At 37.1% G+C, this 13,753-nt stretch overlaps 1 protein-coding gene across 1 annotated transcript; it reads right to left on the bottom strand.

Moving 5' to 3' along the window:
* Positions 1-3,170: 3,170 nt before the first annotated feature.
* Positions 3,171-4,663, bottom strand: LOC122011519 (transcription factor MYB8-like). The gene is made up of 3 exons (XM_042567941.1): positions 4,221-4,663; positions 3,997-4,126; positions 3,171-3,918 (listed from the first exon to the last, which is right to left on the bottom strand). Exons 1-3 carry the CDS (start codon positions 4,354-4,356, stop codon positions 3,336-3,338), a joined length of 849 nt encoding a protein of 282 aa, XP_042423875.1. The 5' UTR covers positions 4,357-4,663; the 3' UTR covers positions 3,171-3,335.
* Positions 4,664-13,753: the final 9,090 nt, after the last annotated feature.

The raw sequence follows: 13,753 nt of genomic DNA, 5'->3' as shown, positions 1-13,753 counted from the left end.
GAAGCCAGCTCGATCCAAACATAACCTCAAAGCCACGTGGGACGAGTCATCATCCTTTGAGTCCGAGGTTGAAGCCTTCTCAAGACTAGCCCTAATGGCCAACCATCAAGTGGAAGATGAAACCAACTCAGAGATGAGCATTGATGAAGGGGAGGATTATCGGAACAGAGCAACGATGAAGGAGGAGCATCAGAGATTGAGGTAAATGTTCTATCTCCCAAGCAGTAGATCTAGTTAAACTAGAAAAGGAAAATGCTGAATTGAAATTAAACTTAGTAAAAGCATGCCCTCTAGAATTGTATGATAATCTAAAATTATAAAATGAAAAATTGAAAATAGAAATCGAAAAATTGAAAAATGTCCATGCATGCTTGAATAACTTTCAAAAATCAAAAGTTAGAATTTATGGTAAATTAAATTGATATATTAGACATCACCAAGGTCAACCTAGAAAATTTTCCAAAGAATATATACCCCCCAAATTCTTAGTTAACCCAATAGGAAGAAACTTATATTGGGTTCCAAAGTCTTACTTAGATTAAACAGTTTTCTAAGGCTTTCAGAAAAGATTAAATGTTTAAATTTTTAAAAGCCTTTGTCTAGAAGTGGTTGATGATCCAATAACCAAGAAGACCTAGTGTCTCGCCACAGCGTGGAAGCCAATTATTGAATTAGATATTTAATTGACAAATTGATAAGCTTGTGAAATTAATTATTATAATTACTTTCAATGTTTGTCAATTTTTGGAAAAATCCATAAATTTGAAATTATTTTAAATTTCTTTTACTTGTAAAACTTAAATTTACAAATTATTATTTTTTTGAAGTGATCAAAGGGGGAGAAATAGGTACAAGTTTAGGGGGAGTTAGAATTTTTATGAATTTTTTGCTAACTCTAAGTCTGAATTTTGATAAATCATAATTAGTGTTGCAATTTCTTTTATTGCAAACTTCATACTTAAAATATTTTTGCAATTCCTTTTTTGTTATTACCCTAACTTGAACTTGGATTGATGCACATAAAAAAGGGTGAGATTGTTGGACCTCATGATTGTTTTGATGTGATCAACCAAGTTAGGTTGGGTCCTGTGTGATTTTGATCCCTGTGTCTAAGTGTACAGGAGCTTAGAAGCACAGAAAGTCGAGCGGAAGACGCAACTAGCGAGAATGACGACACGGGAAGGGAGCCGACGGGCTCGGTGCATCTGAGGGACGAGAGGGTCACGGAAGAGTATACTGGTGGACGAGAAGAACGTATGCGACGTTCGAGGGATGAGAAGCCGGAGCGGAAGCTTGCTCGAGGAAAAGGCCGAAAATTGGGTTCAGGTGAGCTCTATTTCAGTTGGCCGCAATCACCCAAGCAAACGGAGCAGCGAAAGATCCAAAGAAAAGCTGGAACTATTTATACGTTGCGGGTGGAGGGCACCCTCCATGATGTATAGAGGGCGCCCTCCATGTTTATTGAGGGTGCCCTCGACCCACGCTATGTAGCCGTTTGACAACGGATAAAACTTTATCCGTTGCCTCGCTGGAGGCGCCCTCCAAGCCCCTTGGAGGCGCTCTCAAACAGTAGATAAGATTTTTCAAGGGCTATAAAAGGACCCCTAGACCCAGGAAAGATATAACAACTCTTGTATTAACTTCCTAGCAACTGTTTAAGCTTTCATTGAGTGTGAAAGACTTCTCCACCTTCAGAGAAGGAGATTCTTAGTGGACTTTTCAATCGCCTTGGATTGACAACCACCTAGGTTGTAACCAAGTCAAGTCTGAGTCTCTTCCTTATTTTTGTCATTTTTATTTTATTATTACTGTTGCATTTTAAGTAAGAGTTGAAAGCACGAGGAGGGTATCATTTTTCTATTTCAGGTAATTCATCCTTCCACTCTTGTCAACACATATCTCCATTTGATTTATTAATAATTATGAAAACTAATTTTTCAACATGCTAAAAAATTATTTGCCCAGGCATGTCTTGGTAACTTAGGATGCTCTCCAACTATGTCCTTAAGTTCCAGACCAAAACTTAAATCAAAAGTTGGTAAAATAAATTGCTACATTCATGATTGACTTAAATACAAAACTGCATGCATTATGTTTCATTAGGTGTAGCAATACTTAGCTTGCCCTTGTCATTACATTTACACTGCCTGGAAAAACAGTACAAACTGAATAATGAAGAAACAACTGGTCCCCCGTATAATTATGTTAGTAGATAACAATATTGAGATCAAGCTAGACATCCAAACAAGTCATCTTCCTTATTATGATCTGGCAGTGAAATATCCAGCTTAACATGAGAAAATGCATATATAAGAGAGTGGAGTTGCAATACTACACAATTGTTATCCCAAAGATAAAAGTTTAGCATTTCACTAATTTTGATAATCATTAGTGGAGTTACAATACAAATTGCAAATTTAGTGCATGCTTCAAGGTTAGCAGCTGGGATTATTATTAGTGATGTAGTGAGAAGCATCTACTTTCAATGTTATGCTATTCAATGAACTAAATAAATTAATTTTAGGAAAACATAGTTAAGGTTCTTCAAACACTCAACTAATCTAGTATCGATGGAATACACTGATAATGATCAAGAAATAATCATTTTTCTAACACTAATCATAGCATTGATGGAATATATAAAAAAATACTACTTTTTGTATTCATTTGTGTTGTTTCTTAAGATGCCTAATGAATCGCTTCTACTGTGGAAGATAATGATTTTTCATCTGTGTTTCATGGCGGGATGATTAACCATTTTATGATGCAACAATATCATATAATAGCTTTACTAATGTTTCATGGCATCTTCTCATGTTGTGCATAATAAATTATGTTCAAAACTAAGACCTTTAGGATTTGTACAGACATGTAGAACATAATTCAAATAGAACCACTTTAGTCTCCTGTTGATATTAATAATACCATGTGGCAGACAAAACTAGTCGAGTCCTAAATAACCAAATAATTGACAGTGAACAACTGGAATACAATATTATTATCACTGATTAATCCTCCATAATTAAAGCCTAAAGCTACATATAGATCAATAAAACATAATCAAACCTGCAGTGTCTCAAGCTTTTTTTAATTTCTTCTCAAAAAATAATAAAATATTCACACTTTGACTTCTTCTCCATCTGAGACAAAAAGCAATCATATATATTTATTAAGAAGAGCAAACAGAAGATGGCCGGTGCTACAGATTTCAACTAAATTAAGAAGCGTGGAAAAACTCACATATATATAAATTACAGTCATGAATGCTAAATAATGAGACTTAAATTATATATAATAATACAAAATACAGTGCATGCGATAGTATTAGGTGATGATTAATCAAGAAAGAAACTAAAAATATTGCATTCGGAATTGGAACCCAGCAAATGCCTGAAATCCTCGTCAGGATGAGTGTAATCCAGTGCAGCCTCTACGTGGCCTTCTCCTCCTCCTCCAACTAGCAAGTTGCTGTACTCCTCGACTCCACCATAGAAATTGTAGCTCTCTATGTTTGTATCAATGTTCTTCTGATCTCCTTCAAATCCTCCTCTCATGTCACAGTAATTATGGTCATAATCATACTCGATCTGGTCAGTTCTGGAGGTGCAGCTGCCACCGGACGAGCTGCAAGTGCTGGGATCGGAGTTACCGAAATTTATCATGAAATTGCTGTTCATCTCGGCGTGGAGGGGAGTACTGGTGGTAGAAGTTGAGGCAAAAGTCAGGGTTTTGTCGGATATAATTCCAGGGAGTACCAGTGCTGCTCCAGGAGCTTGCGATGTGGGAGATAATTCCAGGGAGGATGATGAAGAGATGGAGGAAATAAGAGCTAGGAATTTCTTCTTCAGCTTGGTGTTCCAGTAGTTTTTGATGTCGTTGTCAGTTCTGCCTGGAAGATGGGAAGCTATGATCGACCATCTGCTTATTTTGTCGTCATGAATTCACAAGATCAGGAAAACTAAGGGGGGAAAAAACAGATCATAAATATGTGTATACCTGCTTCCAATGGAAGAGAAGAAGGTGCAAATAATTCTATCTTCCTCATCTGAGAACTGTCCATGTTTGATGTTGGGACGCAGGTAATTGAGCCATCTCAGTCTGCAACTCTTCCCACATCGATTTAATCCTGTGATTGATGAATACACATGATCGATACTACATATGTGAAAAGTGATTCTTTTTTTTTAAAAAAAAAAAAGAAAGAAGAAGAAGAAATTGACCTGCTTTTTGAGGGAGAGCAATCCAGTTTCCACATGTGCCGTACTTGTCTATGAAGTCCTTGAGCTTGGCATCTTCATCAGGCGACCAAGGGCCCTTCTTCACTTTGGCGTTATCGCAGCATGGAGCCCTCCCCATTCCAACTTCAAGTGCCTGGTCGTGCTCGAATCCTTAGTTTCCGGGAAGTAATTAAAACAGATATATAACTAGGGATTGAAAGAGAAACGAAAGGGAAGAGATGATGATGAAGAAATGCACGCCAGAGATCGAAGGGGGAAGAGAGAGGGGAGGGAGATTATATCATATGGATGGAGGCGGCGTCTTGTAGTGTTTGCAACAAGTCAAAGGATCAAGGCCTGCCAACTTCATCGCACCACAATTATCGTACATGAATTGCTACGTACATGACCAAAATCATACTGTATGAAACAAAACAGTGACGACTAAATTGAAGATAAAAATTGTGGCCACAGGTCCATTTTGACTGTGGTGTGACGTTCTCTCTAAAAGGAAAAATAGTTTTGATGGAAAGGGTTGCAGCAAAAAGTCAAGCCATCCCTGCAGTCCCTCTAGGACGGCCATATATGTTTTAAAGAAGACAAATTATAAGGGATAGCGGTCTTTTATATGAGGAGATCAAATACCTAATGAGATATTTTATTTTATGCCTATTAAGAATTGATTTTAAAATCTATTGAAGTAGCCATCGTGTAGTTAATAGTTTTAATTGTGCCAACCTACTAGGAAAGTGCACGTATACATTTATACATGTTGAAAATAATGTATGTGAATCGAAGGGAGACTCTCATCTTTGGATGAAAAATTAAACATATATAATGAGCCAACTGTTCTTTGTATCCATATATAGTGGATCATGGATCACATAACAAGCTGCCAAACTTTTACCAAGTTGTTGGTCCCTCAATAGTAAAGTTCGAAGACCTTCAACGTCCTTCGGTATGTGGACATCTCTTTCCTCATCTGTGTTAGGACCAATTGAGCTAGAGGGGGGAGGAGGTGGATAGTTCGCTTTGATTTCTTGATCTTCTTAATTGCGCATCGGAAAAGTAGAAGCAATGCTAACTCCTTGTATAATTGGTATCCACATTTTTAAGGTGACTAATCAAAAGATCTACATCGTGGCCACAACATCCACCATGAAACTTCTTCTTCTCGGAACAAACTGAAGATGAAGAAACTTTTTACAACAAAGCTTTGAAGAATCTCAAAAGAATACAAGGAGAAGAAGAAAGAAAAGATTACAATGTGATTGATTTGATTCTTTTTCTTTTGATTGCTTAAAGATTGAAGATGAGAGCTTCACAGGAGAATAGTAATAGAACAGTTGTTTTACGTTGTGCATAAATCTCCTCTTTTAAACTCTTTGAAATCTAGTTGTTTCTTATCTTTTCACTGCTGCCAATCAATTGGTGAAGATCCCAATCGACTACAGTGTGTCTGACATGCCCGTTGAGTGCTACCAACTCCAGATCGACAGCTGAAATTAATCTATTTTGAATCCCAACCGATTGACTTGCACGATTTTAACCATTGAAGCATGGTTTCTACTAACTAAAGACATGAATTTGATTTCTTTATGTTGTGATTTAAACTCTTATCCCGCTTTGTTATAAACACCCCATTGAGTTCCTAAAATTATGTCCAAATATTTAGAGTTTGAAGTAAATTTTTCTAAAGTGCTTCTAAAATCATCAACTTGTAATATCAAAGATGTATTCTCATTCTTAAGCTCACCAAATTCATTCATGTCATTTTCATGATGCATACAATTTTTATATGGCACAATTTCATTTTTAAAAGATTTCAATTCATTTTGTAACTTTTTAACATGATCTTTTGATTTTGCTAGAGCATTAGTTAAACATGCAATAGTGGTATATACATCTTATCAAGCTTGGGAGAGATTACCTTGTCATCACTAGATGATGATTCACTTGAAGATTCCACATCCTTCCTATGACCATCTTCACCTTTGCTATCTTCCACATGGCTTAAGGGCATGAGTGTCACATGCCTTGAACTCTTCCTTTCATCTTCTTCCAATGAGCCCGAAGATGATTCATCCATGTGGCTTTAAAACCCTTCTTCTTCTTCTTCTTAATCTTTTCTTCTTGCTTCTTCAATTTTGGAGTTTCCTTTTTGTAGTGCCCTTTTTTCTTACATTCATAGCAAATTATATCAATTTTAAACTTTAAATCCATAAGAAATTTACCTTTTTCTTTTGTCATCATTGAAGATCTTCTTGACATCCTTCTTGTCAAACTTCCTTGAGCGTCTCATCCTCTTCCGGATAAAATTTGTCATTTCACTTGATGATAGCTTCTCATCACTATCACTATCTTGTGCATATTCGGAAGAGGACTCTTCCTTCTTCTTTTCTTTGTGCCTCTTCTTGCTTTTTCACCTGTAACCAATGATATACCTTTTTCTTTATGGTTTGCATTAGCTTGTTCATGCAATTCAAGTTATAAAATAATTTATCTAACTTTATCATTGACAAGTCCCTTGAAACCTTATAAGCAGTCACCATAATGAGTTTCTTGAAAAGAATTTTAGTGCATACCTTATGAGATCTCAATTCTCCACACTTTCTCCAACTGAGTGGAGACCATTTAGGAGTTCCTTAAATCTCCCATGTAATGAACTTACAATTTCTCTATTCTTCATTGTGAAATTCTGTAGTTGGTTTATTAGAAGATCTCTCTTCGTAATTATTGAATCCTTGGTGCCTTCATTTAACTCAATGAGTTTGTCCCATAAATCTTTGGCACTCTTGAAAGGTCTAATCTTTTTGAGTTGTTATGAACTCAATCCACATTGAAATGATCGTAATCAATTACCCCACCTAATCGATCACCCGATCGATTCACTTATGCGATTTTAAATTCCATGCCTGAAATAATTGATTCAAGCACAACTTCCTCCTGAGCCCTAACTTTCCACCTCTCCCTAGCTAATTGATTTGCTACTTCCCTCTCCGTCTCCGACATTCCTCTTCGACAAACTTTGGTCCTAGTAAACCTAGACTTGTATTCCTTAGTTCCTCTTCAGTTCTTAAGTTCTCTTTCTCATTTTGGGGTGCTGCGAGGCTAGTGGAGAGGCGATTCCAGTGGATCTCGTCGTTCGACCAACCACTTCTTCTTCTTCCCTTAGAGACCAGTCCCCTACATTACGCTCCAGATGGCACCAACAAAGTAAACCCTAACCTAAATCTCCATTTCATTAGGTTCCATTGTTCTTAGAATTTTTGTAAGTGTTCTAATCACGTTGCTTTTGTTCCCATTTCATTCATGCATACTTCATTACATTTTGTTGTTGATTTTTGGGTTACATTTCATTGATCATGTTTAAAAAGAAGCAAAATGTTAACGAGTCCAGTGAGGGGTCATCTCGATCTTTGCCCCGTCCTCAACCTCCCACTAACTCTCATTTCCCTAATGTTGCTCTTTAATAAGCCTTTAACAAAAATACTTTCAAACTTATTTCTCCTAGATCCATTGATAAACAATTCTTCCATGATTCTTGCTTTAGTGTTTATGTCCTCATTGAACACTATAAATTTGAATCTATCATCTATTGTGAGCAGAGTGTCAATGTAGGGTTAGTCTCTGAGTTCTACAACAACTTGCACACATATGATGGGATGCACTATCGAACCCATGTCACTAACCACAATTTGGATTTCTCTTTTAATATTATTCATGTCATTTTGGGGTGTTGTCCATCAGCCAACGACTTTGTATTCTATCCCATGTTGCCTAAGTTGCTGCCTCCAGCTTTTGAGCATCATATCTTCCATGCACGAGCATTTCTTTGGTCGACCTCGTCCTGATGGGCCAAATTCACATCTTAATAACTTCTCTACTCTTGAACTCTCGGCTAGGGACAATGCATTGTTCAAAGTGATTATTCATTGTCTTTTACCTATTATCTCTCGTGCCCTAGTTGTTATCAGATCATCTCATCTGTTTATGTTATACGCCTTTCGGCATGCTCTTGATGTCAATATCGTGTTAAACATCTTTCATTGCATTACCCATTTCATTCAGCCTGTGCATATCACAATCCATATGCATTTTGATAATAGTATTTTAGATTGACTATAATCCATGTAAATTGATGTCTCTCGGGGAAAATTGAAGCCTATGACTGCCAAATATTCTAGAATAGTAGTGCGGTCCTTCTCAAAATCTGGGATAGAGGTTGGTCCGGATGGTGTGCTATGGATCGACGGGCGTGCATTAGATGACAGGCTGAGGGAACGACCTAGGGGCAAGGCAGCACCAGCTCCTATAGCAGTTGATCCAGAGGAGGTTGTTGAGGAACTTGATCCTTATGATGGAGGTGGAGATCTTCTTGCACTCGATGAGACCATGGACACTCATTTTTAGGAGTTGTGCATGGATATAGCTGAGGTGAGCATGGAGCTTGCCACCATTGGGCGTCGATAAAGTGATCTATAGGCGGGCATTGATTCTTTAACTACTCTAGTGCGCTCGTGGATGTCGGTCCATCCTTCTTAGCTTCATCCTCTAGCAAGTATTGTTCCTTTTGTTGTAGATGCCCCTCCGAGTACTGCTACTACTGATCCTTCTAAGGATGACATTGTTGAGTTTTATATCTCTATATGACTCATGTAGACCACACCTTTTGTATGAGTGTTTTTATGACCTATCTTTTGTGATTTGTACTTTATCTACTACTGCATGTAATATATGATGTATCATTTTTATGGATTTATGTTGTGACGAAGGTGTACTTTGTCTTGTTATCATATTATTTGATTGGTTGCTTGTATGATACATAGGGGTATATGCTATAGTTTCATTGATTTAGAGGGATTACCCCTATCTTGCTATGTATCTTGGTGCATAAATTGAGGGGGAGTTTTTCTTTTATTATTATATTTGACAAAGGGGGAGAAATATGAGATTTAAGTTCATGCTTGTTTGTTATGAAGTTAACTCATGCTTGCTTGATATTAATATCACTGTTTATCATCTTGTTGTTATTATGATATGTTGAAAATTAGCTTAAACTTAAATAAATTATCAAACATAAAAAACAGAAAGATTGTTGGTGCAATATGCCCTAGAAGTTTTAATGTGTTGATAATTATTTAAGTTTAGGTTAATATATTGGGTCTAACTCAAGTTTTGAATGTACAAGATGGAAGAAGTCCAAGAAGGTCGGTGATCGAATTCTTGGCAAGAAGAAGTCCTTGTATGTCGAAGATTGAAGGCAAGGTAAGAGAAGTCCAAAAATGTCAAGCAAAGAAGCCTTTGTAAGTATGAAGACTGGATACAAGGTAAAAGAAGCCTAAGAAGGTCGAGGACTAGATTTTTGGTATGAAGACCCAGAGATAAGGAAGCTTCAGGCACAAAGTCCAGAGAACAGGAGGTTCATCTGACATAAGGTAATTGGAATTGATTGGGTTTAGGGATGAAAATCCTGTTTTAGGATATACCAAACGATTGGTAAGTTTACCAATTGATTGGTGAACTAAAACCTAAAATCCAGAAGTAAAAGAATGTATCAATCGATTGCCTGATCAATTGAAAAACTTTCAATCGATTGGATAATTGATTGAGAAGAAATCTCATGAAAATAGAACGTTTCTAGATCAATTATTTGATCGATTGGGAATTCCCAATCTATCAGTCAATCGATTAAGAAGTCACTCGCATGAGAATAGAACATTCCCGGATCAATTACTTGATTGATTGGAAATTTTAAATCGATCAGTCGATCAATTGAGAAGTCAGTCGCGCAAAGAACAAAAAGTTTCCCTAATAGATTGGCTAATCGATTCAAAGTTTTCTTTGTGAGAATAGAAAGATTTTCTATCGATAGGCTGATGGATTGAGAAGGGCTCTTCATGAAAATAGAAGGCTCCTGAATCGATTGGTATCAAGTCTTGATCAATTACCCATCTTAATCGATCAATTAATTGATTTGGGAGCCTTCTATTTTCATGAAGAACCCTTCTCAATCGATTGAAAAGTTTTCTATTCTCATAAAGAAAGTTCTGAATCAATTAGTCAATCGATTAGGGAAACTTTCTGTTCTTCGTCCAAGTGACTTCTCAATCGATTGGCTGATCGATTGAGAATTCTCAATCGATCAACTAATTGATCCAGGAACATTCTGTTCTCCCAGGAGTGGCTTCTCAATTGATCGACTGATTGATTGGGAATTCCCAATCAATCAACTGATCAATTGAGAAGCCACTCACATGAAGAACAGTAAGTTTCTCCAATCGATTGGCTAATCAATTCAAAGCTTTCTTCGTAAGCATAGAAAGCTCTTCAATCAATTAGATGATCAATTGAGAAGGGTTCTTCATGAAAATAAAAGGCTCTTGAATCGATTAATTAATCGATTAAGATAGGTAATCAATCAAGACTTGATAGCAATTGATTCGAGAGCCTTTTGTTTTCGCGAAGAACCCTTCTCAATCGATCAGCTAATCGATTGAAGAGCTTTTTGTTCTCACGAAGAAAGTTCTGAATCAATTAGCCAATCAATTGAGAAAACTTTCTGTTCTTTGCGCAAGTAGCTTCTCAATCGATCAACTGATCGATTAGAAATTCCCAATTGATCAACTAATCAATCCGGGAATGTTTTATTCTCGCGTGAGTAACTTCTCAATCGATCGGCTGATTGATTGAGAATTTCCAATCGATCAGATAATCGATCTGGGAATGTTCTATTCTCGCAAGGTTGCTTCTCAATCGATTATCCAATCGATTGAAGGTTTCTCAATTTATCAGTAAATCGATTGATACATTATTTTGTTTCTGAATTTTAGGTTTTAGCTCACCAATCAATTCGCAAACTTACCAATAATTTGACACATCTTAAAATAAGATTTTCATCCCTAAATTGAATCAATTCCAAGTACCTCATGCCAGATGAACCTCCTGTTCCCTGGACTTTGTACCTAGAGCTTTCTCATCTTTGGATCTTCATGCTAAGAATCTGGTCCTCGATTTTTTTGGACTTCTTTTGCCTTGCATCAAATCTTCTTGTCAAGGACTTCTTCTTGCCAAGAATCCGATCACTAACCTTCTTGGACTTCTACCATCCTACACACTCATAACTTAAGTTAGATTCAATGTATTAATCTAAATTTAAATAAATATCAATACATTGAAACTTCTAGGGCATTATTGCACCGATAACTTGTAGTCACCATATGATCCTCCTTCATAGCTAACTAACTTCTTCACATTTGAAAAACACATACTCCTATGTTTCCTTCTCTAGGCCACAAAAAGTGCATCTTCTGTCCTCGAGGTAATTCGGCCCTATCCTAGGTAGGTAGCCTCATATGCACTAACATCTATAAAGTGAAGGTATGACTTGATTGTAGATAACTTCTCTATGTTTTCTTTGCCCATGGCTTCTTAGCACTGGCACCCCTAAAGTGATTATATGCCTTCTGTACTTCCTCGTGCCCTGACTAAACTATTATACCAACCACTGAGTTGTAGCCTCTCTGGTATTAGCTAAAGGGGTGGGGTGATTAGCTTCAATCACTTCTTCAATGATGAATTGCAGTGAAAAATACTCGAAGTAATGCTAACACCCGGATTTACTTGGTATCCATCTTAATGAGATGACGAATCCAAGAATCCACACAGAGCACACTCTCTACTATGAAAATACTCTTTCTCGAAAACACTCCAGAGGTGGAGAAACCTCGTACAAGCTCACATACAAGAAATACAATGCAAACAAGAAGAAAATACACAATACAAATGAAACCTTGCTTGCTTTCTTGTAGCTTGTAAACACCTCTTGACCAGTTAGAAAGTGCAACAACACTTGACTTCCAAAGCTCAAGGATCAATGGTGAAAAGTGCAGAAGAAGAGTTGCATTTGAATCTTCGTCATCATTTTTATATCCCATGGATTAGGGCTCCCAATCGATTGGTCTTATCTTCAATCGATTGCCACGTCAGATCCGAGTGCATCCAGCAGTCCAAATCTTGTAACAACTCTTTTCTTTGTCATTTAATCAATTAGCCAATCGATTATGAAGCCCACTACTCGCTCATGAGCTTCTCCCAATTGATTACCCAATCGATCATGCTCTCACGAGGAAGCTACCGTGCTTAATGAAAAACTCCTCTTAATCGATCAATTGATTGATCAAGAGATTTTGTTTGTCGCAAAGAAATGCGCCCAATCGATAACTTGATCAATTAGCGCATGTCTTAATCAATTACCTAATCGATCGAACACCTTTCTGTTTCGTGAACTTTTCCTCCCAATCGATCACTTGATCAATTTTGTTTGCCCTTGATTGATTACCCAACTGATTCAAGCCCTTTCTATTTTGCGAAGATAGGCTCTCAATTGATCCACTGATCGATTGGATTTGACACAATCGATTACCTAATCGATTTTCCAATTCTAACTCACTTAAGCCAAGTCTAGAGTTCTCTTATCCAACATCTAGTCAACCGTGACCTGTTGTGATTCTCTGCCAAGTGTTTGGTCAATTTTTTGATCCACTTGAATTTTGCCAACTTCTCGTTGGACTTTCGATCATCAATTGCGGTCCTCCTTGATCTACTTAGATTTTTCTCTTGCTTAATTATAGTTAGGACTTTACCTTGCCAACATGTGATCCTCGTTGATCCACTTAAATTTTTCTTATCTAACCGTAGTTAAGACTTTCCTTGTCAATGTGCAGTCCTCCTTGACCTACTTGGACTTTCCTTGTTAACGTGTGATTCTCCTTGACCCACTTGGACTTTTCTTTGCCTAACCACAGTTAGGACTTTCCTTGCTAATGTGTGGTCCTTTTTGATCCACTTAGATTTTCTTTTCTCACATATTGTCCACAACATATTTTCTAAACATTGAAACTCAAGCTCGAATCACTCGAGTTTAGTCAAACTGGTCAACCTTAACCCGGTGGAATGATTGCACCAATAATCTCCCAACAGATAACTTCTCCATATTGTCTTCACTCATGGCTTTTTGGCACTGGCACCCCTAAAGTGATTATACGCCTTTTGTACTTTCTCATGCCCTGACTAAACTATTATACCAACAATTGAGCTATAGCCTCTCGTGCATAGTTTGCAAAATCGCGATCCAGATCGTAGGATCATACGATTCTACGATCCGGAAACCCAAAATCGATCCAGGATCGTGCAGAATCGAGTTTTGCAGTAGAATCGCAGTAGGATCGGTAGGATCGGAACAGAATCGGTAGGATCGGAGCAGAATCGGAGAAGGATCGGTAAAAGCTTTGAGAGGTCATAACTTTTGACTCGGATTGAACCATGGAGTCTATAATATATCAAATTAAAGCTCGTTCAGAGATCTTTAATAAATTTCAAAGTTTATCCTTAACCACCCTATTTCAAAGCCAAAAAATATCATTTAAATCTTTTTCAGATGTCTAGGAGATTTTATCTTTTTTTTTATTATCTTTTTCTCATCTTATTAGGGGTTTAAATTATTTAAACATATGTTTAACTATTTTTGAGTTAGT

The sequence above is a fragment of the Zingiber officinale genome, chromosome 1B (genome assembly GCF_018446385.1).
Source record: "Zingiber officinale cultivar Zhangliang chromosome 1B, Zo_v1.1, whole genome shotgun sequence".
Classification (NCBI taxonomy): Eukaryota; Viridiplantae; Streptophyta; class Magnoliopsida; order Zingiberales; family Zingiberaceae; genus Zingiber; species Zingiber officinale.
Note: the sequence above shows the minus strand (reverse complement) of the source record. Positions and strands in the feature narration are given on the sequence as shown.

Excerpts from the sequence above, each read along its gene's own strand:
- LOC122011519 (XM_042567941.1), bottom strand. The coding sequence starts at position 4,356 with ATGGGGAGGGCTCCATGCTGCGATAACGCCAAAGTGAAGAAGGGCCCT. Across the intron at positions 4,127-4,220 it reads TGCTCTCCCTCAAAAAGCAG|GATTAAATCGATGTGGGAAG; the intron begins GTCAATTTCTTC and ends CATCAATCACAG. Across the intron at positions 3,919-3,996 it reads TTCTCTTCCATTGGAAGCAG|ATGGTCGATCATAGCTTCCC; the intron begins GTATACACATAT and ends CAAAATAAGCAG.